The sequence below is a fragment of the Zonotrichia albicollis genome, chromosome 38, assembly GCF_047830755.1.
Source record: "Zonotrichia albicollis isolate bZonAlb1 chromosome 38, bZonAlb1.hap1, whole genome shotgun sequence".
In the NCBI taxonomy this organism is placed as follows: Eukaryota; Metazoa; Chordata; class Aves; order Passeriformes; family Passerellidae; genus Zonotrichia; species Zonotrichia albicollis.
Window position 1 is genome coordinate 516307 of NC_133856.1, and position 27351 is coordinate 543657.

The 27351-nt window shown below is 49.3% G+C and overlaps 2 protein-coding genes across 5 annotated transcripts in view; both read left to right on the plus strand.

The window, feature by feature from the left end:
- UBE2M (ubiquitin conjugating enzyme E2 M) overlaps positions 1–9913 on the plus strand; it is a 32923-nt gene extending 23010 nt beyond the window's left edge. The window contains exons 6-7 of one of the 2 annotated variants that reach the window (XR_012577755.1): positions 2812–3024; positions 9499–9913. Coding sequence is in view for 1 of the 2 variants with exons in the window: in XM_074531753.1 (XP_074387854.1) it covers positions 2812–2952 (141 nt within the window). In the remaining variant the exon portion in view is untranslated. Of the gene's footprint in view, positions 1–2811; positions 3067–9498 lie in introns of those variants that run through there. The other variant, XM_074531753.1, reaches the window with a different exon arrangement.
- A 1375-nt stretch (positions 9914–11288) lies between these two features.
- On the plus strand, positions 11289–27017 carry CHMP2A (charged multivesicular body protein 2A). 3 transcript variants are annotated; one of them, XM_074531791.1, is made up of 6 exons: positions 11872–12114; positions 14605–14779; positions 18012–18191; positions 19962–20092; positions 21868–21929; positions 25012–27017. In XM_074531791.1, exons 2-6 carry the CDS (start codon positions 14612–14614, stop codon positions 25137–25139), a joined length of 669 nt encoding a protein of 222 aa, XP_074387892.1. In that variant the 5' UTR covers positions 11872–12114; positions 14605–14611; the 3' UTR covers positions 25140–27017. The 3 variants fall into 3 exon arrangements, with proteins under 3 accessions (XP_074387890.1, XP_074387892.1, XP_074387891.1); XM_074531790.1 differs by lacking the exon at positions 11872–12114 and having other exon boundaries at positions 14558–14779; positions 25012–27016; XM_074531789.1 differs by lacking the exons at positions 18012–18191; positions 19962–20092; positions 21868–21929; positions 25012–27017 and adding an exon at positions 17330–17508 and having other exon boundaries at positions 11289–12114; positions 14428–14779.
- Positions 27018–27351: the final 334 nt, after the last annotated feature.

A 27351-nucleotide genomic window follows, 5' to 3' on the forward strand; every position in this document is an offset into this window, starting at 1 on the left:
TGATTTTGGGGCGGTTTTAGGGAATTTTGGGATTTGGGTTGTGTAAGGGGATTTTGGGAGATTTTAGGGGAATTTTAGGGGAATTCTGGGATCCCCCTGACCCCAAATTTCCCCTAAAAGGAACCAAACCCCAAATAATGACTGATGGGATTTGGGCAGTTTTAGGGGAATTCTGTGGGGTTTTAGGGAATTCTGGAATCTGGGTGCTTTAAGGGATTTTTGAGGAATTTTATGGGGAATTTTGGGATTGGGGGTGTAAAGGGATTTTGTAGGATTTGAGGGGAATTTTAGGGGAATTTTGGGATCTCTCAACCCCAGACTTTGCCCCCCAAAGGAGCCCAACCCCGAGGACCCCCTGAACAAGGGGAGCCCCAAAATGGGACCCAAACCCCAAACAGGGGCTGATTTTGGGGATTTTGGGGCGGTTTTAGGGAATTTTGGATTTGTGTTGTGTAGGGGAATTTTGTGGGGATTTTAGGGGAATTTTAGGGGAAATCTGGGATCCCCCTGACCCCAAATTTCCCCTGAAAGGAGCCAAACCCCAAAGAATGAGTGATGGGATTTGGGGCAGTTTTATGGGAATTCTGTGGGGTTTTAGGGAATTCTGGAATCTGGGTGCTTTAAGGGATTTTAGAGGAATTTTAGGGGAATTTTGGGGAATTTTAGGATAATTTTGGGATCTCTCAAACCCCAAACTTTGCCCCCCGAAGGAGCCCAACCCCGAGGACCCCCTGAACAAGGGGAGCCCCAAAATGGGACCCAAACCCCAAACAGGGGCTGATTTTGGGGGAATTTATGGGAATTCTGGGATCTGGTGCTTAAAAGGATTTTAGGGCAATTTTAGGGGAATTTTAGAATAATTTTGGACCCCCCTGACCCCAAACTTTGCCTCCCAACCCTGAGGACCCCCTGAACAAGGGGAGCCCCAAAATGGGACCCAAACCCCAAACAAGGACTGATGGGATTTTGGGGCGGTTTTAGGGAATTTTGGGATTTGGGTTGTGTAAGGGGATTTTGGGAGATTTTAGGGGAATTTTAGGATAATTTTGGGATCCCCTGACCCCAAATTTCCCCTAAAAGGAGCCAAACCCCAAAGAATGAGTGATGGGATTTGGGGCAGTTTTAGGGGAATTCTGTGGGGTTTTAGGGAATTCTAGAATCTGGGTGCTTTAAGGGATTTTAGGGGAATTTTGGGGGAATTTTGGGGGAATTTTTGGGATCTCTCAAACCCCAAATCTCCCTCCCAAAGGAGCCCAACCCTGAGGACCCCCTGGACAAGGGGAGCCCCAAACCCCAAACAGGGGCTGATTTTGGGGCGGTTTTAGGGAATTCTGGGATCTGGGTGCTTTAAGGGATTTTAGGGAAATTTTGGGGGAATTTTAGGGTAATTTTGGGATCTCTGAAACCCCAAATCTCCCTCCCAAAGGAGCCCAACCCCGAGGACCCCCTGAACAAGGGGAGCCCCAAAATGGGACCCAAACCCCAAACAGGGGCTGGTGTGAGGGAATTTTGTGGGATTTTTGGGGATTTTGGGACTTGGGTGCTTTAAGGGATTTTGTGGAGATTTTATGGGAATTTTAGAGGAATTTTGGGATCTCTCAAACCCCAAATCTCCCTCCCAAAGGAGCCCAACCCCGAGGACCCCTGAACAAGGGGAGCCCCAAAATGGGACCCAAACCCCAACCAAGGACTGATGGGATTTGAGGCGGTTTTAGTTAATTTTGGGATTTGGGTTGTGTAGGGGAATTTTGTGAGATTTTGGGAGATTTTAGGGGGAATTTTAGGGTAATTTTGGGATCTCTCAAACCCCAAATCTTCCCCCCAAAGGAGCCCAACCCTGAGGACCCCCTGAACAAGGGGAGCCCCAAACCCCAAACAGGGGCTGATTTTGGGGGGGTTTTAGGGAATTCTGGAATCTGGGTGCTTTAAGGGATTTTAGGGGAATTTTAGGGTAATTTTGGGATCTCTCAAACCCCAAATTTCCCCTCGAAGGAGCCCAACCCCGAGAAGCCCCTGAACAAGGGGAGCCCCAAAATGGGACCCAAACCCCAACCAAGGACTGATGGGATTTTGGGGCGGTTTTAGGGAATTTTGGATTTGGGTTGTGTAAGGGGATTTTGGGAGATTTTAGGGGAATTTTAGGGGAAATCTGGGATCCCCCTGACCCCAAACTTTCCCTAAAAGGAACCAAACCCCAAATAATGACTGATGGGATTTGGGCAGTTTTAGGGGAATTCTGTGGGGTTTTAGGGAATTCTGGAATCTGGGTGCTTTAAGGGATTTTTGAGGAATTTTATGGGGAATTTTGGGATTTGGGGGTGTAAAGGGATTTTGTAGGATTTGAGGGGAATTTTAGGGGAATTTTGGGATCTCTCAAACCCCAAACTTTGCCCCCCAAAGGAGCCCAACCCCGAGGAGCCCCTGAACAAGGGAGCCCCAAAATGGGACCCAAACCCCAAACAGGGGCTGATTTTGGGGATTTTGGGGCGGTTTTAGGGAATTTTGGGATTTGTGTTGTGTAGGGGAATTTTGTGAGGTTTTGGGAGATTTTAGGGAATTTTAGGGTAATTTTGGGATCTCTCAAAGCCCAATTTCCCCTCCAAAGGAGCCCAACCCCGAGGACCCCCTGAACAAGGGGAGCCCCAAAATGGGACCCAAACCCCAACCAAGGACTGATGGGATTTTGGGGCGGTTTTAGGGAATTTTGGGATTTGTGTTGTGTAGGGGAATTTTGTGGGATTTTAGAGGGATTTTATGGGAATTTTAGGGTAATTTTGGGATCTCTGAAACCCCAAATCTCCCCTCCCAAAGGAGCCCAACCCCGAGGACCCCCTGAACAAGGAGGCTGCGGAGGTGCTGCAGAGCAACCGGCGCCTGTTTGAGCAGAACGTGCAGCGCTCGCTGCGGGGCGGCTACGTGGGCGCCACCTACTTCGAGCGCTGCCTGAAGTGACCCCGACCCCACCTGAGGGGCAGAGACACCCCGGGAACCCCCAAAATCCTGCAGAGAAACCCCCCAAATATCCTGCAAAATCCCCCAAAAATACCCAATAAAACCTGAGAAATATCCCCGGAAATACTGTGAAATAGCCACAAAAAAACTGAGAAATATCCCCAAAAATACCCAATAAAACCTGAGAAACATCCCCGAAAAAACAGTGAAATATCCCTGAAAAAACTGTGAAATAGCCACAAAAAAACCCAACAAAACCTGCAAAAAATCCCCCAAAAATATCCAATAAAACCTGAGAAATATCCACAAAACAACTGTGAAATAGCCCCAAAAAAACTGAGAAATATCCCCAAAAATACCCACGGGAACCCAATAAAACCTGAGGAATATCCACAAAACAGCTGTGAAATATCCCCAAAAATACCCATGGAGAACCCAATAAAAGCTGCAAAAATCCCCCAAAAATACCCAATCAAACCTGAGAAATATCCCCGGAAATACTGTGAAATAGCCACAAAAAAACTGAGAAATATCCCCAAAAATACCCAATAAAACCTGCAAAAATCCCCCAAAAATACCCAATAAAACTGAGAAATATCCCCGGAAATACTGTGAAATAGCCACAAAAAACCTGAGAGATATCCCAAAAATACCCAATAAATCCTGAGAAATATCCACAAAACAACTGTGAAATATCCCCAAAAATACCATGGAGAACCCAATAAAACCTGAGAAATATCCTCAAAAAACCTGCAGAATATCCCCAAAAATACCCCATGGAGAACCCTATAAAAGCTGCAAAAATCCCCAAAAAAACCTGCAAAAATCCCCAAAAATACCCAATAAAACCTGAGAAATATCCCCGGAAATACTGTGAAATAGCCCCAAAAAAACTGAGAAATATCCCCAAAAATACCCAATAAATCCTGCAAAAATCCCCAGAAAATACCCAATAAAACCTGAGAAATAGCCCCGGAAATACTGTGAAATAGCCACAAAAAAACCCAACAAAACCTGCAAAAAATCCCCCAAAAATACCCAATAAAACCTGAGAAATATCCCCGGAAATACTGTGAAATAGCCACAAAAAACTGAGAAATATCCCCAAAAATACCCAATAAAACTTGCAAAAATCCCCTGGGAAAACCCAATAAAACCTGAGAAATATCCCCGGAAATACTGTGAAATAGGCACAAAAAAACTGAGAAATATCCCCAAAACAAGTGAAATATCCCGAAAAAACTGTGAAATATCCCCGAAAATCCCATGGAGAACCCAATAAAACCTGCAGAGAAACCCCCCCAAAATACCCAATAAAAGCTGCAAAAATCTGAAAAAACCCATAAAACCTGAGAAATATCCCGGAAATACTGTGAAATAGCCACAAAAATACCCAATAAAACCTGCAAAAATCCCCAAAAATACCCAATAAAACCTGAGGAATATCCACGGAAATACTGTGAAATATCCCCAAAAAACCTGAGAAATATCCCCAAAAATACCCAATAAATCCTGAGAAATATCCACAAAACAACTGTGAAACAGCCCCAAAAAAACTGAGAAATATCCCAAAAATACCCAATAATCCTGAGAAATATCCACAGAAACAACTGTGAAATAGCCCCAAAAAAACTGAGAAATATCCCCAAAAAATACCCACGGGGAACCCAATAAAACCTGAGGAATATCCACAAAACAGCTGTGAAATATCCCCAAAAAATACACCATGGAGAACCCAATAAAACCTGCAAAAATCCCCCAAAAATACCCAATAAAACCTGAGAAATATCCCCGGAAATACTGTGAAATAGCCACAAAAAAACTGAGAAATATCCCAAAAATACCCAATAAATCCTGAGAAATATCCCCGGAAATACTGTGAAATAGCCACAAAATTCCCCCAAAATACCCAATAAAAGCTGCAAAATCCCTGGGAAAACCCAATAAAACCTGTGAAATATCCCCAAAAATACCCATGGGGAACCCAATAAAACCGGAGAAATATCCCGAAAAAACAGTGAAATATCCCGAAAAAAACTGTGAAATAGCCACAAAATACCCAATAAATCCTGAAAAAATCCCCCAAAAATACCCAATAAAACCTGAGAAATATCCCCAAAAATACTGTGAAATAGCCACAAAAATACCCAATAAAACCTGCAAAAATCCCCCAAAAATACCCAATCAAACCTGAGAAATATCCCCGGAAATACTGTGAAATAGCCACAAAAAAAACTGAGAAATATCCCCAAAAATACCCAATAAATCCTGAGAAATATCCACAAAACAACTGTGAAATAGCCCCAAAAAAACTGAGAAATATCCCCAAAAATACCCACGGGGAACCCAATAAAACCTGAGGAATATCCACAAAACAGCTGTGAAATATCCCCAAAAATACCCATGGAGAACCCAATAAAACCTGAGAAATATCCTCAAAAAACCTGCAGAATATCCCCAAAAATACCCCATGGAGAACCCTATAAAAGCTGCAAAAATCCCCAAAAAAACCTGCAAAAATCCCCAAAAATACCCAATAAAACCTGAGAAATATCCCCGGAAATACTGTGAAATAGCCACAAAAAAAACTGAGAAATATCCCAAAAATACCCAATAAATCCTGAGAAATATCCCCGGAAATACTGTGAAATAGCCACAAAAAAACTGAGAAATATCCCCAAAAATACCCAATAAATCCTGAGAAATATCCCCGGAAATACTGTGAAATAGCCACAAAAAAACTGAGAAATATCCCCAAAAATACCCAATAAAACCTGAGAAATATCCCTGAAAAAACAGTGAAATATCCCCGAAAAAAACTGTGAAATAGCCACAAAAATACCCAATAAAACCTGAGAAATATCCCAATAAAACCTGCAAAAATCCCATTAAAAATACCCCATGGAGAGCCCAATAAAACCTGCAGAGAAACCCCCAATAAATCCTGCAAAAATCCCCTGGAAAAACTCAATAAAACCTGAGAAATATCCCCGGAAATACTGTGAAATATCCCCAAAATCCCCATGGAGAACCCAATAAAACCTGAGAAATATCCCCAAAAATACTGTGAAATATCCCCAAAAATACCCATGGAGAACCCAATAAAAGCTGCAAAAATCCCAAAAAAAAACCTGCAAAAATCCCATTAAAAATACTCCATGGGGAACCCAATAAAACCTGCAAAAATCCCCCAAAAATATCCAATAAAACTGAGAAATATCCCCAAAAAAACTGTGAAATATCCTCAAAAATCCCCATGGAGAACCCAATAAATCCTGCAAAAATCCTCCAAAAATACCCAATAAAACCTGAGAAATATCCCCGGAAATACTGTGAAATAGCCACAAAAAAAACCTGAGAAATATCCCCAAAAATCCCCATGGAGAACCCTATAAAACCTATGAAAATATCCCCAAAAATCCTGCAAAAATCCCCAGAAAATACCCAATAAAACCTGAGAAATAGCCCCGGAAATACTGTGAAATAGCCACAAAAAAACCCAACAAAACCTGCAAAAAATCCCCCAAAAATATCCAATAAAACCTGAGAAATATCCACAAAACAACTGTGAAATAGCCCCAAAAAAACTGAGAAATATCCCCAAAAATACCCAATAAAACCTGCAAAAATCCCCCAAAAATACCCAATAAAACCTGAGAAATATCCCCGGAAATACTGTGACATATCCCCAAAAAAACTGAGAGATATCCCAAAAATACCCATGGAGAACCCAATAAAACTTGAGAAATATCCCCGAAAAAACTGTGAAATAGCCACAAAAATACCCAACAAATCCTGCAAAAATCCCCCAAAAATACCCAATAAAACCTGAGAAATATCCCCGAAATACTGTGAAATAGCCACAAAAATACCCATGGAGAACCCAATAAAACCTGAGAAATATCCTCAAAAAACCTGCAGAATATCCCCAAAAATACCCCATGGAGAACCCTATAAAAGCTGCAAAAATCCCCAAAACAACCTGCAAAAATCCCCCAAAAATACCCAATAAAACTGAGAAATATCCACAAAACAACTGTGAAATATCCCCAAAATACCCATGGGGAACCCAATAAAACCTGAGAAATATCCCCGGAAATACTGTGAAATAGCCACAAAAAAACCTGAGGAAATATCCCCAAAAATACCCAATAAATCCTGAGAAATATCCCCGGAAATACTGTGAAATAGCCCCAAAAAAACTGAGAAATATCCCCAAAAATACCCAATAAATCCTGAGAAATATCCCCCGGGAATACTGTGAAAAAGCCACAAAATTCCCCCAAAATACCCAATAAAAGCTGCAAAAATCCCCTGGGAAAACCCAATAAAACCTGTGAAATATCCCCAAAAATACCCATGGGGAACCCAATAAAACCGGAGAAATATCCCCGAAAAAACAGTGAAATATCCCCGAAAAAAACTGTGAAATAGCCACAAAAATACCCAATAAAACCTGAGAAATATCCCCGGAAATACTTTGAAATATCCACAAAAAAACTGAGAAATATCCCCAAAAATACCCAATAAAACCTGAGAAATATCCCCAAAAAAACTGTGAAATAGCCACAAAAATACCCAATAAAACCTGCAAAAATCCCCCAAAAATACCCAATAAAACCTGAGAAATATCCCCGGAAATACTGTGAAATAGCCCCAAAAAAACTGAGAAATATCCCCAAAAATACCCAATAAAACCTGAGAAATATCCCCGGAAATACTGTGAAATATCCCCAAAAATACCCATGGAGAACCCAATAAAACCTGCAAAAATCCCCCAAAAATACCCAATAAATCCTGAGAAATATCCCCGGAAATACTGTGAAATAGCCACAAAAAACTGAGAAATATCCCCAAAAATACTCAATAAAACCTGAGAAATATCCCTGAAAAAACTGTGAAATAGCCACAAAAATACTGAGAAATATCCCCAAAAATACCCAATAAAACCTGGGAAATATCCCCGGAAATACTGTGAAATAGCCACAAAAAAACCTGAGAAATATCCCCAAAAATACCCAATAAATCCTGAGAAATATCCCCGGAAATGCTGTGAAATAGCCACAAAAAAACTGAGAAATATCCCCAAAAATACCCAATAAATCCTGAGAAATATCCCCGGAAATACTGTGAAATAGCCACAAAAATCCCCATGGAGAACCCAATAAAACCTGATAAATATCCCCGAAAAAACGGTGAAATATCCCCGAAAAAACCAGTGAAATAGCCACAAAAATACCCAATAAAACCTGAGAAATATCCCAATAAAACCTGCAAAAATCCCATTAAAAATACCCCATGGAGAGCCCAATAAAACCTGCAGAGAAACACCAAAAAAAACCTGCAAAAATCCCCTGGAAAAACTCAATAAAACCTGAGAAATATCCCCGGAAATGCTGTGAAATAGCCACAGAAATACCCATGGAGAACCCAATAAAACCTGAGAAATATCCCCGAAAAAACGGTGAAATATCTCCAAAAATACCCCATGGAGAACCCAATAAATCCTGAAAAAATCCCCCAAAAATACCCAATAAAACCTGAGAAATATCCCCAAAAAACCTGTGAAATATCCCCAAAAATACCCAACAAATCCTGCAAAAATCCCCTGGGAAAACCCAATAAAACCTGAGAAATATCCCCCAAAATACCCATGGAGAACCCTATAAAAGCTGCAAAAATCCCCAAAAAACCTGCAAAAATCCCATTAAAAATACTCCATGGAGAGCCCAATAAAACCTGCAAAAATCCCCAGAAAATACCCAATAAAACCTGAGAAATATCCCCAAAAATACCCAATAAAACCTGAGAAATATCCCCAAAAAACCTGCAAAATATTCCCAAAAATCCCCATGGAGAACCCTATAAAACCTATGAAAATATCCCCAAAAATCCCCAGAAAATCCCCAGAAAATACCCAATAAAACCTGAGAAATATCCCTGAAAATACTGTGAAATAGCCCCAGAAATACCCAATAAAACCTGCAAAAATCCCTCAAAAATACCCAATAAAACCTGAGAAAATCCCCAGGAAAAAAACAAAACCTTCACAGAAATCCCCAATAAAAAACTGCAAAAAATACCCCAAAAATACCCAATAAAACCTGCAAAAATCCCCTGGAAAAACCCAATAAAACCTGAGAAATATCCCCAAAAATACCCAATAAAACCTGAGAAAATCCCCTGGAAAAACCCAGTAAAACCTGAAAAATATCCCCAAAAAACCTGCAAAAATCCCATTAAAAATACCCCATGGAGAGCCCAATAAATCCTGAAAAAATACCCAAAAATACCCAATAAAACCTGAGAAATATCCCAAAAAAACCTGCAAAAAATCAAAAAAATACTCAAAAAAACCTGCAAAAATCCCATTAAAATACCCCATGGAGAACCCAATAAAACCAGCAAAAATACCCCAAAATCCCCAATAAAACCTGAGAAAATCCCCTGAAAAATCTGCAAAATAAAGGTGTGAAAATCCAAAAAAATACCCAATAAAACCTGCAAAAATCCCATTAAAATACTCCATGGAGAACCCAATAAAAGCTGCAAAAATCCCCCCAAAATACCCAATAAAACTGAGAAATATCCCAAAAATCCCATTAAAAATACCCCATGGAGAACCCAATAAAACCTGCAAAAATACCCAAAAAACCCCCAAAAAAACTGCAAAAATCCCATTAAAAATACCCCATGGAGAGCCCAACAAAACCTGCATAAATACCCAAAAAAACCCCAAGAAAACCTGAGAAAATCTCAAAAAAACCTGCAAAAATCCCATTAAAAATACTACATAGAGAACCCAATAAATCCTGAAAAAATACCCCAAAAATACCCAATAAAACCTGAGAAATATCCCAAAAATCCCATTAAAAATACCCCATGGAGAACCAAGTAAATCCTGAAAAAATACCCCAAAAAAACCCAAAAAAACCTGCAAAAATCCCATTAAAAATACCCCGTGGAGAGCCCAATAAATCCTGCAAAAATACCCAAAAAATCCCAATAAAACCTGCAAAAATACCCCAAAAAATCCGATTAAACCTGAGAAATGTCCCAAAAAATCTGCAAAAATCCCAATAAAAATACCCCATAGAGAACCCAATAAAAGCTGCAAAAATACCCCAAAAATCCCAATAAAACCTGCAGAAAAAATCCCCCCAACAAATCCCAATCCTGGAAAACCCCACAGAAAACCCAATCAAAATCTGCAAAAAAAAACAAAATAAAAAACCCCAAAAACCCCAATTAAAACCTACAAAAAAAAAAAAAATTAATTCCCAAAAAAACCAACCCTGGAAAAAACCCTAAAAAACTTCAATTAAAAAAAAAAAAACAAAACCCTAAATAAAACCCCATAAAAAAATATCCAAAATACCATTAAAAATGCCTAAAAAAGCCCCAAAAAAGCCCTAAAAAATTCTAGAATAAAACACTTAAAAAACCCCCCAAAAATGTCCCAAAAAACACAAAAAAATTCTGAAAAAAACCCTAAAAAAACCCCCAACCCCCAAAATAAAAATCCCAAGAAAATCTCCAAAAATCCTCCCCAAAATAAAAAAATCCCCCAAAAATTTTATAAAATCCCCTCAAGTTGCCAAAAAAACCCAAAAAATTCAAAATAATCCCCCAAAAAGTAAAACATCCCCAAAAAAATCCCCTAAAAAATTCTCAAAAAACCCTGAAAAATCCCAAAAGATAAAAAATAAATCCCAAAAAATCCCCTCTAAAAAAATAAAACCTCGAGGAATCCCCAAAGACCCCAAAAAATAAAAAATATCCCCCCAAAAAAACCCAAAATATCGAAAATAAATCCTAAAAAAATAAAAAATAAATCTCGAAAATATCCCAATAAAATCCCCCCAAAAATAAAAGAAAAATTCCTCAAAAATTCCCCAAAAACCCCAAAAATTAAAAAATAATTTAAAAAAAATTCCAAAAAATTCCCCAAAACCACAAAATTAAAAAAATAATTTTAAAAAAATCCCAAAAAATTCCCTAAACCCCCAAAAATTAAAGAATAATTAAAAAAAATTCCAAAAAATTCCCTAAAACCCAAAAAATTAAAAAATAATTTAAAAAATTTAAAATCCAAAAAATTCCCCAAAACCCCCAAAAATTAAAAAAATAATTTTAAAAATCCCCCAAAATTCCTCAAAAATTAAAAAATAATTTTAAAAAATCCAAAAAATTCCAAAATCCCCAAAAATTAAAAGTAAAAAAAAATTTAAAATCCCAAAAAAAATCCCAAAAACCCAAAATTCCCCCAAATCCCCCCCATTGATTCCCCTCCCCCCCAGCGCCGGATCAAAGAGCCGAGGGACTGGTTTGGACTGGTTGATACTGGTTTAGACTGGTCTGGACTGGTCTGCACTGGTCTGGACTGGTTTATACTGGTTTGGACTGGTTTGGACTGGTTTTGACTGGTTTGGACTGGTCTGCACTGGTTTGGACTGGTTTGGACTGGTTTGGGTTGGTTTGGACTGGGAGGGGGGCAGGACTGGTTGTACTGGTTTATACTGGTTTATACTGGTTTATACTGGGAGGGGGTGTCACTGGTTAAACTGGGATGGGCCCAGTGCCACTCCCAGTATATCCCAGTATATCCCAGTATCCCCAGTATCCCCTCCCAGTATAAACCAGTATATCCCAGGGTATCCCCAGTTCCATTCCCAGTATATCCCAGTATATCCCAGTATTCCCAGTATATCCCAGTATATCCCAGGGTATCCCCAGTTCCATTCCCAGTATATCCCAGTATGGCCCAGTCCCATTCCCAGTATATCCCAGTACCCCCGGTTCCCCTCCCAGTATATCCCAGTACCCCCAATTTCCATTCCCAGTATATCCCAGTATCCCCTCCCAGCGCTCCCAGTACCCCCAGTTCCATTCCCAGTACATCCCAATATCCCCAGTTTCCCATCCCAGTACAAACCAGTACATCCCAGTATCCCCGGTACCCCCACCCTCCTCACACCCCCTGGCCGCCAGGTGTCGCCCCACCGGAAGTGGCCGCTCCGGCCGCTCCTCTCGCTGCTCCCGTACCGGAAGTGGCCGCTCTATCCCCTCCTCTATGGTTCGCCCCTCCCCTGTCTGAGCCGTGCGTCGCGTGCCCGAAGCGTGGTGACGTCATTGTTTGCGGAAGTGCCGGTGCGGAGCCGGGTGAGGGCTGGGGGCGCTCGGGGGGTTCGGGGATGTTTGGGGACAATTGGGGACATTTGGGGATATCTGGGGACATTTGGGGACGTTCCGGGACAGTTTTGGAGGTCCGGGAGGGCCGGAGGGACGCGGGGGCCGCTCGGGGCCGCTCTGAGGGATCGGGGCGGCGTCGAAGGGGCCTGAGGGGCGGGGGGGGGGGGGCGCGGGACCGGCCCGGGCACTTCTGATGTCACCGTGTGGCACCGTGTGTCACCTCCGTGTCGCCGTGTGTCGCCTCTGTGTCCCCTCCCCGGGGCCGTGTCACCCCCCTGTCCCCCTGTGTCACCTCCGGGTCCCCTCCGTGTCCCTCTGTGTCACCTCTGTGCCACCTCCGCGTCCCTCTGTGTCACCGTATGTCACCCCCTGTCCCTCTGTGTCACCCCCGTGTCCCTCTGTGTCACCTCCGGTGTCACCTCCCTGGGGCTGTGTCACCTCCGTGTCACCGTGTGCCATCTCTGTGTCACCTCCTCATCCCTGTGTGTCACTTTCGTGTCCCTCCCTGTCCCCGTGTGCCACCTCCCTGTCCCCGTGTGTCACCCCCTGTCCCCTCCCGGGCCGGTGTCACCTCCCCCTGTCCCCTCCCTGTCCCCTGTCCCCATCTCCAGGTGCTGCCACACCCCGCTGTCCCCCCAGCGCTGTCCCCAACGTCACACAGGTGTCCCATAGGTGTCCCATTGCTGTCCCCAGTGTGCCACCACAGTGTCCCCATTGTCCCATTGCTGTCCCTGATGTCCCCAGTGTCCCATCAGTGTCAGCAATGTCCCACAGGTGTCCCCAACATGCCACCAGTGTCCCTTTGCTGTCCCCAATATCCCACCGCTGTCCCCATGTCCCATCAGTGTCCCCAATGTGTCACTGATGTCCCACAGGTGTCCCCATGTCCCCTGGAGTGGCTCTGGTAGAACCAGCACACCCTGGGCCTTGTGCCACCGCTGTCCCCAGTGTGCCACCAGTGTCCCATGGCTGTCCCCAGTGTACCACCGCTGTCCACCAGTGTCCCATTGCTGTCCCTGATGTCCCCAATGTCCCATTGGTCCCCAGTGTCCCCAGGTGTCCCCGTGTCCATGGAGCACCTGCAGCAGAGCCAGCGGGCCCTGGGCTGTGCCATCGATGTTCCCAATGTCCCCTCAGTGTCCCCAGTGTCCCATCAGTGTCCCTGTGTGTCACTGATGTCCCCATGTCCCCTGGAGCCTGTCTGGCAGAGCCAGTGCACCCTGGGCCATGTGCCATCAGTGTCCCCAGTGTGCCATCAGTGTCCCATCACTGTCCCCAGTGTGCCACCAGTGTCCCCATTGTCCCCAGTGTGTCACCGGTGTCCCCATTGTCCCCAGTGTGCCATCAGTGTCCCATGGCTGTCCCCAGTGCGTCACTGGTGTCCCCAGTGTGCCATCAGTGTCCCCAGTGTCCCCTCAGTGTCCCCAGTGTGCCACCAGTGTCCCCAATGTCCCCAGTGTGCCATCAGTGTCCCCAATGTCCCCAGTGTGTCACCGCTGTCCCCAGTGTGCCATCAGTGTCCCCAGTGTGTCACCAGTGTCCCATGGCTGTCCCCAGTGTGCCACCATTTTCCCCAGTGTGCCATCAGTGTCCCCAATGTCCCCTGGCTGTCCCCAATGTCCCATTGCTGTGCCTGATGTCCCCGGTGTCCCCGGTGTCCCATCGGTGTCCCCAGGTGTTCCCAGGTGTTCCTGTCCCTGTGGAGCTGCTGCAGCAGGACCAGGACACCCTGGGACTGTGCCATGGCTGTCCCCCATGTCCCCTCAGTGTCCCATTGATGTCCCCCATGTCCCATCAGTGTCCCCTGGAGCTGCTCCAGCAGAACCAGCGCGCCCTGTCCTGTGTGTCACTGTGTGTCACTGTCCCTGTGTGTCACTGTGTGTGTGTCACTGTGTGTCCCTGTGTGTCCCCATGTGTCACTCTGTGTGTCCCTGCTGTCCCCAGGTGTCCCATGGAGCTGCTGTTCGGGCGCAGGCGCTCCCCGGAGGAGCTGCTCCGGCAGAACCAGCGCGCCCTGTCCTGTGTGTCACTGTCCCTGTGTGTCACTGTGTGTCACTGTGTGTCACTGATGTCCCCATGTGTCACTCTGTGTGTCCCCAGTGTCCCCAGGGTGCCATGGAGCTGCTGTTCGGGCGCAGGCGCTCCCCGGAGGAGCTGCTCCGGCAGAACCAGCGCGCCCTGGCCCTGGGTGTCACTGTGTGTCACTGTGTGTCACTGTGTGTCACTATGGTCACTCTGATGGATGTCACTGATGTCCCCATGTGTCACTCTGTGTGTCCCCAGTGTCCCCAGGTGTGCCATGGAGCTGCTGTTCGGGCGCAGGCGCTCCCCGGAGGAGCTGCTCCGGCAGAACCAGCGCGCCCTGGCCCTGTGTGTCACTGTCACTGTGTGTCCCTGTGTGTCACTGTGCTCACTCTGACGGATGTCCCCAATGTCCCCATGTGTCCCTGCTGTCCCCAGGTGTGCCATGGAGCTGCTGTTCGGGCGCAGGCGCTCCCCGGAGGAGCTGCTCCGGCAGAACCAGCGCGCCCTCGCCCGCGCCGTGCGGGAGCTGGAGCGGGAGCGGCAGAAGCTCGAGGCGCAGGAGAAGAAAATCATCGTGGACATCAAGAAAATGGCCAAGCAGGGCCAGATGGTCAGGGGGACACTGGGGACACTGGGGACACTGGGGATGGATGGTCAGGGGGACACTGGGGACACTGGGGACACTGGGGACATTGGGAACATTGGGGACACTGGGGACACTGGAGACATTTGGGGGGCACTGGGGACATTGGGGACATTGGGGACATTGGGAACATTGGGAACATTGGGGATGGATGGTCAGAGGGGACAGTGGGGACACTGGGGACATTGGGGACACTGGGGGGGCATGGGGGACATTGGGGACATTGGGGACACTGGGGACATTGGGGACATTGAGGACACTGGGGACATTGGGGACACTGGGGGGACATTGGGGACACTGGGGACAGCAGGGCCAGATGGTCAGAGGGGACACTTGGGGACACAGGGGCACGGGGACACAGAGGGGACACTGAGGACAGAGGGGACAGCAGGGCCAGATGGTGAGAGGGGACACTGGGGACATTTGGGGGACATTGGGGACATTGGGGACAGCAGGGACAGATGGTGAGAGGGGACACTGGGGACACTGGGGGGACACTGGGGACATTTGGGGGACATTGGGGACACTGGGGGGACATTGGGGACAGATGGTCAGTGGGGACACTAGGGGACATTGGTGGGACATGACAGGGCCAGATGATGAGAGGAGACTTTGGGGACACTGGGGACGTTTGGAGACATCTGGGGACACTGGGGACATTGGGGACATTGGGGACAGATGGTCAGAGGGGACACTGGGGGGACAGCAAGGCCAGATAGTCATAGGGTACATTTGGGGACATTTGGGACATTGGAAGACATTTGGAGGCATTTGGGGACAGTGGGGGACACTGGGGACATTTGGGGACATTGGGGGGACATGGCAGGGACAGATGGTGAGAGAGGACACTGAGGACATTGGGGACAGTGGGGGACACTGGGGACAGATGGTCAGTGGGGACACTGGGGACATTGAGGGGACAGCAGGGACAGATGATCAGAGGGGACATGGGGACATTGGGGGGACATTTAGAGGGACAGAGGGAACATGGGGACACTGGGGACACTGGGGACATGGCAGGGCCGGATGGTCAGAGAGGCATCTGGGGACATTGGGGGGACATTGGGGACGTGGCAGGGACAGAGGGGACAGAGAGGGGACAGTGGGGGACGCTGGGACCGATGGTCAGTGGGGACACTGGGGACAGAGGGGAGAGCAGTGCCAGATGTGAGAGGGGACTTGGGGACACTGGGGACATTGGGGACAGCAGATGGTGGGTGGGAGGGGATTGGGGACAAGGGACACAGAGGGGCTGGGGGACATGGGGGGACAAGGGGATGTCCCCTTGATGTCCCCTCACTGTCCCTGCACATCCCTGGCGATGTCCCCACTGTCCCTGACGCTGTCCCTTGTCCCTGTCCCCTGTCACTAACCCAGTCCCTGCTGTCCCTTGTCCCCAGGACGCTGTCCCCGTGTCCCTGACCTTGTCCCCTGTGTCCCCTGTGTCCCTGTCCCTGATGCTGTCTCCTGTCCCCGTGATGCTGTCTCTGACCCTGTCCCCTGTCCCCTGTGTCCCCTGTCCCCAGGACGCTGTTCCCGTGTTCCTAACCCTGTCCTCGGTGTCACCTGTCCCCTCAGGACACTGTCCCTGTCCCCTGTGTCCCCAGGATGCTGTCCCTGTCCCTGATGCTGTCACCTGTGTCCCCTGCTGTCCCCAGGACACTCTCCCCTGTCCCTGACCTGTCTTCTCTGTCCCCTGTCCCCAGGACGCTGTCCTGGTGTCCCTGACACTCTCCCCTGTCCCTGACCCTGTCCCCTGTGTCCCTGTCCCTGTCCCCTGTCCCCTGTCCTCTGTGTGCCCTGTCCCCAGGACCCTGTCCCCATGTCCCTGACCCTGTCCCCTGTGTCCCCAGGACTCTGTCCCCTGCTGTCCCCGTGTCCTTAACAATGTCTCCATGTCCCCAGGACGTCCCTGACCCTGTCCCCTGTGTCCCCAGGACTCTGTCCCCTGCTGTCCCCGTGTCCTTAACAATGTCTCCATGTCCCCAGGACGTTGTCCCCATGTCCCTGTCCCTAACCCTGACAACTGTCCCCTGCTGTGCCCATGTCCCTAAACCTGCTGTCCCCTGTGTGCCTGACCCTGTCCCTGCTGTCCCCAGGACCCTGTCCCCGTGTCCCTGACGCCATCCCTTGTGTCCCCTGTGTCCCCAGGACACTGTCCCCATGTCCCTAACGCAGTCCCTTGTGTCCCCCGTGTCCCCAGGATGTTGTTCTGGTCCCTGACCTTGTTGCTGACACTGTCCCCATGTCTCTAACCCTGTCCCCTGTGTCCTCTTGTGTCCCCAGCGTGCTGTCCCTGTGTCCCTGTCTCTAACCCTGTCCCCTGTGTCCGTAGGACGCTGTCCCTGTCCCTGACGTTGTCCCCCGTGTCCCTGTCCCTGTCCCTAACGCTGTCCCCTGTGTCCGTAGGACGCTGTCCCTGTCCCTGACGCTGTCCCCCGTGTCCCTGTCCCTGTCCCTAACGCTGTCCCCTGTGTCCCTGTCCCCATGTCCCTTGCTGTCCCTTGGTGTCCCCAGGACGCGGTGCGGGTGCTGGCCAAGGCCCTGGTGCACACATGGTGCCACGAGCGCGAGTTCATCACCATGGCCCTGTGTCCCTGTGTCCCTGTCCCTGTGTCCCCTGTGTCCCCAGGACCCTGTCCCCATGTCCCTAACCCTGTCCCCATGTCCCTAACAGTGTCCCCTGGTGTCCCTTGGTGTCCCCAGGATGCCGTGCGGGTGCTGGCCAAGGACCTGGTGCACACACGGCTCTACGAGCGCAAGTTCATCGCTGTGTCCCTCTGTCCCTGCTGTCCCTGTGTCCCTAACCCAGTGTCCCCATGTCCCCATGTCCCTAACAGTGTCCCCAACGCTGTCCCTTGGTGTCCCCAGGACGCGGTGCGGGTGCTGGCCAAGGACCTGGTGCGCACACGGCTCTACGAGCGCGAGTTCATCGCTGTGTCCCTGTGTCCCTAACCCAGTGTCCCCATGTCCCCATGTCCCTAACGGTGTCCCCATGTCCCTAACGGTGTCCCCAACGCTGTCCCTTGGTGTCCCCAGGATGCGGTGCGGGTGCTGGCCAAGGCCCTGGTGCACACATGGCTCTACGAGCGCGAGTTCATCGCTGTGTCCCTGTGTCCCTAACCCAGTGTCCCCATGTCCCTAACGATGTCCCCATGTCCCTAACGGTGTCCCCAACGCTGTCCCCTGCTGTCCCCAGGACGCGGTGCGGGTGCTGGCCAAGGACCTGGTGCGCACGCGGCGCTACGAGCGCAAGTTCATCGCCATGCGCGCCAACGTGCAGGGGGTGGCGCTGCGGGTGCAGACGCTGCGGTCACACAGCGCCATGGCCAGCGCCATGCGGGGGGTGACACGGGCCATGGCCACCATGAACCGACAGGTGAGACACCTGGGGACATCCCTGTGTCACTGTGTGTCACTGTGTGTGTCACTGTGTGTGTCACTGTGTCACTGTGTGTGTCACTGTGTGTGTGTCACTGTGTGTCACTGTGTGTGTCACTGTGTGTGTCACTGTGTGTGTGTCACTGTGTGTGTGTCACTGTGTGTGTCACTGTGTGTGTGTCACTGTGTGTGTCACTGTGTGTGTCACTGTGTGTGTGTCACTGTGTGTGTCACTGTGTGTGTCACTGTGTGTGTGTCACTGCGGTCACACAGCGCCATGGCCAGCGCCATGCGGGGGGTGACACGGGCCATGGCCACCATGAACCGACAGGTCAGTGTCATTGTCACACCCCTGTGTCACTATGTGTGTGTCACTGTGTGTGTCACTGTGTGTGTGTCACTGTGTGTGTGTCACTGTGTGTGTGTCACTGTGTGTGTCACTGTGTGTGTGTCACTGAGTGTGTCACTGTGTGTGTCACTGTGTCACTGTGTGTCACTGTGTGTCACTGTGTGTGTCACTGTGTGTCACTGTGTGTGTCACTGTGTGTGTGTCACTGTGTCACTGTGTGTGTCACTGTGTGTGTCACTGTGTGTCACTGTGTGTCACTGTGTGTGTGTCACTGTGTGTGTCACTGTGTGTCACTGTGTGTCACTGTGTGTCACTGTGTGTGTCACTGTGTGTGTGTCACTGTGTGTGTGTCACTGTGTGTGTGTCACTGTGTGTGTCACTGTGTGTGTGTCACTGTGTGTGTGTCACTGTGTGTGTGTCACTGTGTGTCACTGTGTGTGTGTCACTGTGTGTGTGTCACTGTGTGTGTCACTGTGTGTGTGTCACTGTGTGTGTCACTGTGTGTGTCACCTCTGTGTGTGTCACTGTGTGTGTGTCACTGTGTGTCACTGTGTGTGTGTCACTGTGTGTGTCACTGTGTGTGTCACTGTGTGTGTGTCACTGTGTGTGTCACTGTGTGTGTGTCACTGTGTGTGTCACTGTGTGTGTCACTGTGTGTCACTGTGTGTGTGTCACTGTGTCACTGTGTGTCACTGTGTGTGTGTCACTGTGTGTCACTGTGTGTGTCACTGTGTGTGTGTCACTGTGTGTGTCACTGTGTGTGTGTCACTGTGTGTGTCACTGTGTGTGTCACTGTGTGTGTGTCACTGTGTGTCACTGTGTGTGTCACTGTGTGTGTGTCACTGTGTGTGTCACTGTGTGTGTGTCACTGTGTGTGTCACTGTGTGTGTGTCACTGTGTGTCACTGTGTGTGTCACTGTGTGTGTGTCACTGTGTGTGTCACTGTGTGTGTGTCACTGTGTGTGTCACTGTGTGTGTCACTGTGTGTCACTGTGTGTCACTGTGTGTGTGTGTCACTGTGTGTCACTGTGTGTGTGTCACTGCGGTCACACAGCGCCATGGCCAGCGCCATGTGGGGGGTGACACGGGCCATGGCCACCATGAACCGACAGGTCAGTGTCACCTGTGTGTCACTGTGTGTGTCACTGTGTGTGTCACTGTGTGTGCCCTCAATGCCCCCAATGTCCCCCAATGCCCCCAATGTCCCTGTGTGTCCCCAATGTCCCCAATGTCCCCCAATGCCCCTAATGCCCCCAGTGTCTCCTGTATCCCCAATGTCCCCAATGTCCCCAATCCCCTCGGTGTCCCCAGTGTCCCCACTGTCCCCACTGTCCCCAATGTCCCCACTGTCCCCAATATCCCCAATCCCCTCTGTGTCCCCAATGTCCCCAATGTCCCCACTGTCCCCACTGTCCCCAGCTGAAGCTGCCCCAGATCCAGCGCATCCTGCAGGAGTTCCAGAAGCAGTCGGAGCTCATGGACATGAAGGAGGAGCTGATGAACGACGCCATCGACGACGCCCTGGGGGACGAGGACGACGAGGATGAGAGGTGGGGACACCTGGGGGACACGGGGGGACACCTGGGGGGACATGGGGACACCTGGGGACACACCTGGGGGGACATGGGGGACATGGGGACACCTGGGGGGACATGGGGACATTTGGGGACACACCTGGGGGGACATGGGGACACCTGGGGACACACCTGGGGGGACATGGGGGACATGGGGACACACCTGGGGGGACATGGGGACATTTGGGGACACAGGGGGGACAGCTGGGAACACCAGAGAGGACACCTGGGGACAGCTGGGGACACACAGGGACATGGCGGGGACAGCTGGGGACACAGGGCATGGGGACACAGGGATGGAGCGGGTGGGTCCCAGTTTGTCCCAGTCTGTCCCAGTCCCTCCCAGTATCCCCAGTCTCCCCAGTGACGCCGTGGTGTCTCAGGTCCCAGTTTCCCATCCCAGTATGCCCCAGTATATCCCAGTATCCCACTCTCTCTCTCCCAGTCCATCCCAGTATATCCCAGTATATCCCAATCCCATCCCAGTCTATCCCAGTCCCTCCCAATCCCATCCCAGTCCACCCCAATCCCATCCCAGTCCCTCCCAGTCCATCCCAGTATATCCCAATCCCATCCCAGTCCATCCCAGTCCCTCCCAGTCCATCCCAGTATATCCCAATCCCATCCCAGTCCATCCCAGTCCCTCCCAGTTTATCCCAGTCCATCCCAGTCCCTCCCAGTCCCTCCCAGTCTATCCCAGTTTCTCTCTCTCTCCCAGTGACACCATGGTGTCTCAGGTCCCAGTCTGTCCCAGTCCCTCCCAGTATACCCCAGTATATCCCAGTATCCTCTCTCTTTCCCAGTGACACCGTGGTGTTGCATCCCAGTCCCTCCCAGTCTATCCCAGCCCCTCCTAGTATATCCCAGTCCATCCCAGTCCCTCCCAGTATCCCATTAGTCCATCCCAGTCCCTCCCAGTCCATCCCAGTCCATCCCAGTCTATCCCATTCCACCCCAATCCCATCCCAGTCCCTCCCAGTCCCTCCCAGTCCATCCCAGTCCCTCCCAGTCCATCCCAGTCCATCCCAGTCTATCCCATTCCACCCCAATCCCATCCCAGTCCCTCCCAGTCCCTCCCAGTCCATCCCAGTCCCTCCCAGTCCATCCCAGTCTATCCCAGTCCATCCCAGTCTATCCCAGTCCATCCCAGTCCATCCCAGTTTATCCCAGTCCATCCCAGTCCATCCCAGTCCATCCCAGTCCATCCCAGTTTATCCCAGTCCATCCCAGTCCATCCCATTCCACCCCAATCCCATCCCAGTCCATCCCAGTCCCTCCCAGTCCATCCCAGTCCCTCCCAGTCCCTCCCAGTTTATCCCAGTTTGTTTCTCCCTCTCCCAGTGACGCCGTGGTGTTCCAGTCCATCCCAGTCCATCCCAGTCTATCCCAGTCTATCCCAGTCTATCCCATTCCACCCCAATCCCATCCCAGTCCCTCCCAGTCCATCCCAGTATACCCCAGTCCATCCCAGTCCCTCCCAGTCCATCCCAGTCCATCCCAGTCCATCCCAGTTTATCCCAGTCCATCCCAGTCCATCCCAGTCCATCCCAGTCCCTCCCAGTCCATCCCAGTTTATCCCAGTCCATCCCAGTCCATCCCAGTCCCTCCCAGTCCATCCCAGTTTATCCCAGTCCCTCCCAGTCCCTCCCAGTCCCTCCCAGTCCCTCCCAGTCCCTCCCAGTCCATCCCAGTCCATCCCAGTCCCTCCCAGTCCATCCCAGTTTATCCCAGTTTGTTTCTCTCTCTCCCAGTGACGCTGTGGTGTCGCAGGTTCTGGACGAGCTGGGGCTGAACCTGACCGAGGAGCTGGCCAGTGAGTGTGGGGCGATTGGGGGGATTTGGGGGGATTTTGGGGGGTTTGGGGGATTTGGGGGGGTTTGGGGGGATTGGGGGGTTTGGGGGGATTTGGGGGTTTTGGGGGTTTTGGGGGGATTTGGGGGATTTGGGGGTTTTGGGGGTTTTGGGGGTTTTGGGGCGATTTGGGGGTTTGGGGGGATTTGGGGGTTTTGGGTGGTTTTGGGGGGATTTGGGGGGTTTTGGGGGGGTTTGGGGGATTTGGGGGGATTTGGGGGGGATTTGGGGGGTTTGGGGGGTTTGGGGGGTTTGGGGGATTTGGGGGTTTAGGGGGTTTTGGAGGGATTTTGGGTGGTTTTGGGGGGTTTGGGGGGTTTTGGGTGGTTTTAGGGGGATTTGGGGGGATTTTGGGGGGTTTTGGGGGTTTGGGGGGATTTTGGGGGGATTTGGGGGGATTTGGGGGGGATTTGGGGGGGTTTGGGGGTTTTGGGATTTGGAGGCTTTGGGGGGTTTGGGGGGTTTGGGGGGTTTGGGGGGTTTGGGGGGTTTTGGGGGATTTGGGGGATTTGGGGGATTTGGGGGGTTTGGGGGATTTGGGGGTTTTGGAGGGATTTTGGGTGGTTTTGGGGGGTTTGGGGGGTTTTGGGTGGTTTTAGGGGGATTTGGGGGGATTTTGGGGGGATTTGGGGGGATTTTGGGGGTTTGGGGGTTTTGGGGGGATTTGGGGGATTTGGGGGGGATTTGGGGGGGTTTGGGGGTTTTGGGATTTGGAGGCTTTGGGGGGTTTGGGGGGTTTGGGGGGTTTGGGGGGTTTTGGGGGATTTGGGGGATTTGGGGGGTTTGGGGGATTTGGGGGTTTTGGAGGGATTTTGGGTGGTTTTGGGGGGTTTGGGGGGTTTTGGGGGGTTTTAGGGGGATTTGGGGGGATTTTGGGGGGTTTTGGGGGTTTGGGGGGATTTGGGGGGATTTTGGGGGTTTGGGGGTTTTGGGGGGATTTGGGGGATTTGGGGGGATTTGGGGGGTTTGGGGGGTTTGGGGGGTTTGGGGGGATTTGGGGGAATTTTGGGGATTTCAGAAGGTTTTGGGGGGATTTTGGGGAAAATCTGGGGGGATTTCAGGGGATTTGGGGGGATTTGGGGGAGGGGTTTGGGGGGATTTTGGGGATCTCAGAAGATTTTGGGGAATTTTGGGGGGATTTGGGGGAAAATCTGAGGGGATTTGGGAAAGGCCTGGGGGGATTTTGGGGGGAGTCTGGGCAGATTCTGGGGGGCTTTTGGGGATTTTGGGGGGATTTTGGGAAATTTGAGGGAAATCTGGGGGAATTTTGGGGGGATTTGGGGGGAAATCCGGGGGATTCTGGGGATTTCAGAAGGTTTTGGGGGATTTTGGGGGATTTTGGGGGATTATGGGGGGAATCTGGGAGAGGGGGTTTGGGGGGATTTTGGGGGGATTTGGGAGGAATCTGAGGGGATTTGGGGGATTCTGGGGACTTTGGGGGGATTTTGGGGAATTTTTGGGGAGATTTGGGGGCATTTCAGGGAATTTTGGGATAATCTGGGTGGGATTTGGGGTGAATTTTATTGGGATTTGGGTTAATTGGATTCTGGATAATCAGGGTGGGATTTGGGGTTGGTCTGGATTGGATTTTTTTGGGATTTGAGATAATCTGGGTGGGATTTGGGTTTTTTTTGGTGGGATTTGGGGTCAATCTGGGTGGGATTTTGTGGGATTTGGGTTCATTTTGTTGGGATTTGAGTTCATTTTAGTGGGATTTGGGGTTAATGGGATTTGGGGTTAATTTTAGTGGGATTTTTTGGGATTTTGGGATAATCTGGGTGGGTTTTGGGGTTAATTTTAGTGGGATTTTGGGTTAATGGGATTTGGGGTAATCTGGGTGAGATTTTTTGGGATTTGGGTTACTCTGGGTGGGATTTTTGGGATAATCTGAGTGGGATTTTAGGTTAATCTGGGTGGGATTGTTTGCAATTTGAGATAATCTGGGTGGGATTTTGGATTAATGGGATTTGGGATAATCTGGGTGGGATTTTGGATTAATGGGATTTGGGATAATCTGGGTGGGATTGTTTTGGGGATAATGGGATTTCTGGGTTCGTCTGGGTGGGGTTTGTGATAATCTGGGTGGGATTTTATTGGGATTTGGGATCATTTTTGTGGGATTTGGGTTCATTTTCTTGGGCTCTTTGCTGGGATCCCTCTGCGTTTCTGCCATCACTGACTGTCTGTCCGTCCCTCTGTCCCTCTGTCCGTCCCTCTGTCCCTCCATCCCTCTGTCCATCCCTCTGTCCATCCCTCTGTCTGTCCATCCCTCTGTCCATCCCTCCGTCCCTCTGTCCGTCCCTCTGTCCCTCTGTCCGTCCCTCTGTCCCTCCATCCCTCTGTCCATCCCTCTGTCCATCCCTCTGTCCATCCCTCTGTCCCTCCCTCTGTCCATCCCTCTGTCCATCCCTCTGTCCCTCCCTCTGTCCATCCCTCTGTCCATCCCTCTCTCCGTCCCTCTGTCCATCCCTCTGTCTGTCTGTCCCTCTGTCCATCCCTCTGTCCATCCCTCTGTCCGTCCCTCTGTCCGTCCCTCTGTCCCTCTGTCCCTCCCTCTGTCCCTCCCTCTGTCCCTCTGTCCATCCCTCTGTCCGTCCCTCTGTCCCTCTGTCCCTCCGTCGCTCCGTCCCTCTGTCCATCCGTCCCTCTGTCCATCCGTCCCTCTGTCCGTCCCTCTGTCCATCCCTCTGTCCCTCTGTCCATCCGTCCCTCTGTCCGTCCCTCTGTCCCTCCATCCCTCTGTCCGTCCGTCTGTCCCTCTGTCCCTCTGTCCATCCCTCTGTCCATCCCTCTGTCCGTCCCTCTGTCCCTGTGTCCCTCTGTCCCTCCCTCTGTCTGTCCCTCCGTCCCTCCATCCCTCTGTCCCTCTGTCCGTCCCTCTGTCCATCCCTCTGTCCATCCCTCTGTCCATCCCTCTGTCCGTCCCTCTGTCCCTCCCTCCATCCCTCTGTCCCTCTGTCCGTCTGTCCCTCCATCCCTCCCTCCATCCCTCCATCCCTCCATCCCTCTGTCCCTGTGTCCGTCCGTCCGTCCGTCCATCCCAGCCCTGCCGGCCCCGGGGGGCTCCTTGGCCGCCTCCGAGGCCCGCGGGGGATCCGAGGCGGCCGCGGCCGCTCTGGGCGACGCCGACGCCGACCTGGAGGAGCGGCTGAAGAACCTGCGGAGGGACTGAGGGGGAGGGACCGGGGTTTGGGATTTCTGGGATCTTCTGGGATTTTCTGGGATTTTTCCCGATTTTTTTCCGACTTTTTTGGGATTTTTCCCGATTTTTTTCTGATTTTTTTGGGATTTTTTCCCGATTTTTTTTCTGATTTCTGGCTGTCCCATAGGGGGGGATTTTATCCCTTTATTCCAAATTCTCTGTCCCCACTCCTGGAAACCCCAAAAGTCTGACCCCTTTATTTGGGATTTTTCCCGATTTTGGATTTTTTTGGGATTTTTCCCGATTTTTTTCTGATTTTTTTGGGATTTTTCCCGATTTTTTTCTGATTTTTTTGGGATTTTTCCCGATTTTTTCCTGATTTTTTTGGGATTTTTCCCGATTTTTTTCTGATTTTCAGCTGTCCCATAGGGGGGGATTTTGTCCCTTTATTCCAAATTCTCTGTCCCATTTCTGAGAGCCCCCAAAGTCTGACCCCATTTATTTGGGATTTTTCCCAATTTTGGATTTTTTGGGATTTTTCCCGATTTTTTCCTGATTTTTTTGGGATTTTCCCGATTTTTTTCTGATTTCTGGCTGTCCCATAGGGGGGGATTTTATCCCTTTATTCCAAATTCTCTGCCCCGCTCCTGGAAACCCCAAAAGTCTGACCCCTTTATTTGGGATTTTTCCCAATTTTGGATTTTTTGGGATTTTTTGGGGATTTTTCCCGATTTTTTTCTGATTTTTTTGGGATTTTTTCCCGATTTTTTTTCTGATTTCTGGCTGTCCCATAGGGGGGGATTTTATCCCTTTATTCCAAATTCTCTGTCCCATTTCTGAGAGCCCCCAAAGTCTGACCCCTTTATTTGGGATATTCCCCTTTTTGGCATTTTTTGGGATTTTTGGGGGATTTTTCCCGATTTTTTTCTGATTTTTTGGCGATTTTTTCCCGATTTTTTTCTGATTTTTGGGGGGATTTTTTCTCGGTTTTTTTTTCCTGATTTTTTGTGGATTTTTCCCGATTTTTTTCTGATTTTTTTGGTGATTTTTCCCGATTTTTTTCTGATTTTTTGGGATTTTTCTCGATTTTTTTTCTGATTTTTTAAAATTTTTTTCCCATTTTTTGTTGATTTTTGGCTGTCCCATAGGGGGGAATTTTGCCCCTTTATTCTGATTTTTGGGGGAATTTTGGACTGGTTTTAGGATTTCTCTCCTTTATTTGGGATTTTCCTTCTTTATTTTGGTTTTTTGGGGGATTTTTGGCCCCCCTTTATTTAGGATTTCCCCCTTTATTTGGGATTTTTCTCATTTTTTGGGGATTTTCCCCCTTTATTTAGGATTTCCCCCATTTTTTGGGATTCCCCTCCTTTTATTTGGGACTTTTTTAATTTTGGGGGGATTTCTTCCTTTCTTTTGGGATTTCTCCCCTTTTATTTGAGATTTTTCTCCTTTTTTTGGGATTTTCCCCCCTTTTTTGGGATTTCCCTCTTTCTATTTGGGATTTCTTCCCTTTTTTTAGGGATTTCCTCCCTTTTTTGGGATTTTTCTCCTTTTTTTTTGGGATTTTCCCCTCTTTTATTTGGGATTGTTCTCAGTTTTTGGAGATTTCCCCCTTTCGTTTGGGATTTCCTCCTTTTTTTTAGGGTTTTCTCCTTTTTTGGGGGTGAATTCCCCCATTTTTGGGATCTTTCCCCACTTTTGGGACTATTTGGGGTAAAAATCCCAATTTTGGGGGGTCAATTCCTCAATTTTGGGGGTAAATTTCCCATTTTTGGGGTCACTTTTGGCTTTCTCGGACATTTTTGGGGTCAGATCCCCATTTTTGAGGTCTTTCCCCCCCTATTTTTGGTTTCTCTCCCATTTTTGGGGTCCCCCCCAATAAAGTTATTAAAAAATAATAAATTTTTTTGTGGTTTTTTTTTGGGTTTTTTGTTTGGGTTTGTATTTTGGGGTTTGGGGTAATTTTGAAGGGTTTTGTGTTCATTTTATGGGGTTTTGGGACTTTTTGTGGCATTTGGGTTCATTTTTTGGGGTTTTGGGTGATTTTTTGGGGTTTTGGTTCATTTTATGGGATTTGGGTTTCTTTTTGGGGATTTTGGTTTCATTTTTTGGGGGTTTTGGGATTTTGGGATTTTTTGGGGTTTTGGGGTTTTGGGGATTTTGGGGATTTGGAGTTTTGGGATTTTGGGGTCGATTTGAGGTTTTGGGGAATTTGGGGTTTTGGGGATCTTGGAGAATTTGG

Coding starts and splice junctions, on each gene's coding strand:
- CHMP2A (XM_074531789.1), top strand. CDS start 11,712: ATGGCCCAGTCCCATTCCCAGTATATCCCAGTACCCCCGGTTCCCCTC. Junction 12,115..14,427: donor AAGTGCCGGTGCGGAGCCGG/GTGAGGGCTGGG, acceptor GTGTGTCCCCAG/TGTCCCCAGGTGTGCCATGG. Junction 14,780..17,329: donor TGGCCAAGCAGGGCCAGATG/GTCAGGGGGACA, acceptor TGGTGTCCCCAG/GACGCGGTGCGGGTGCTGGC.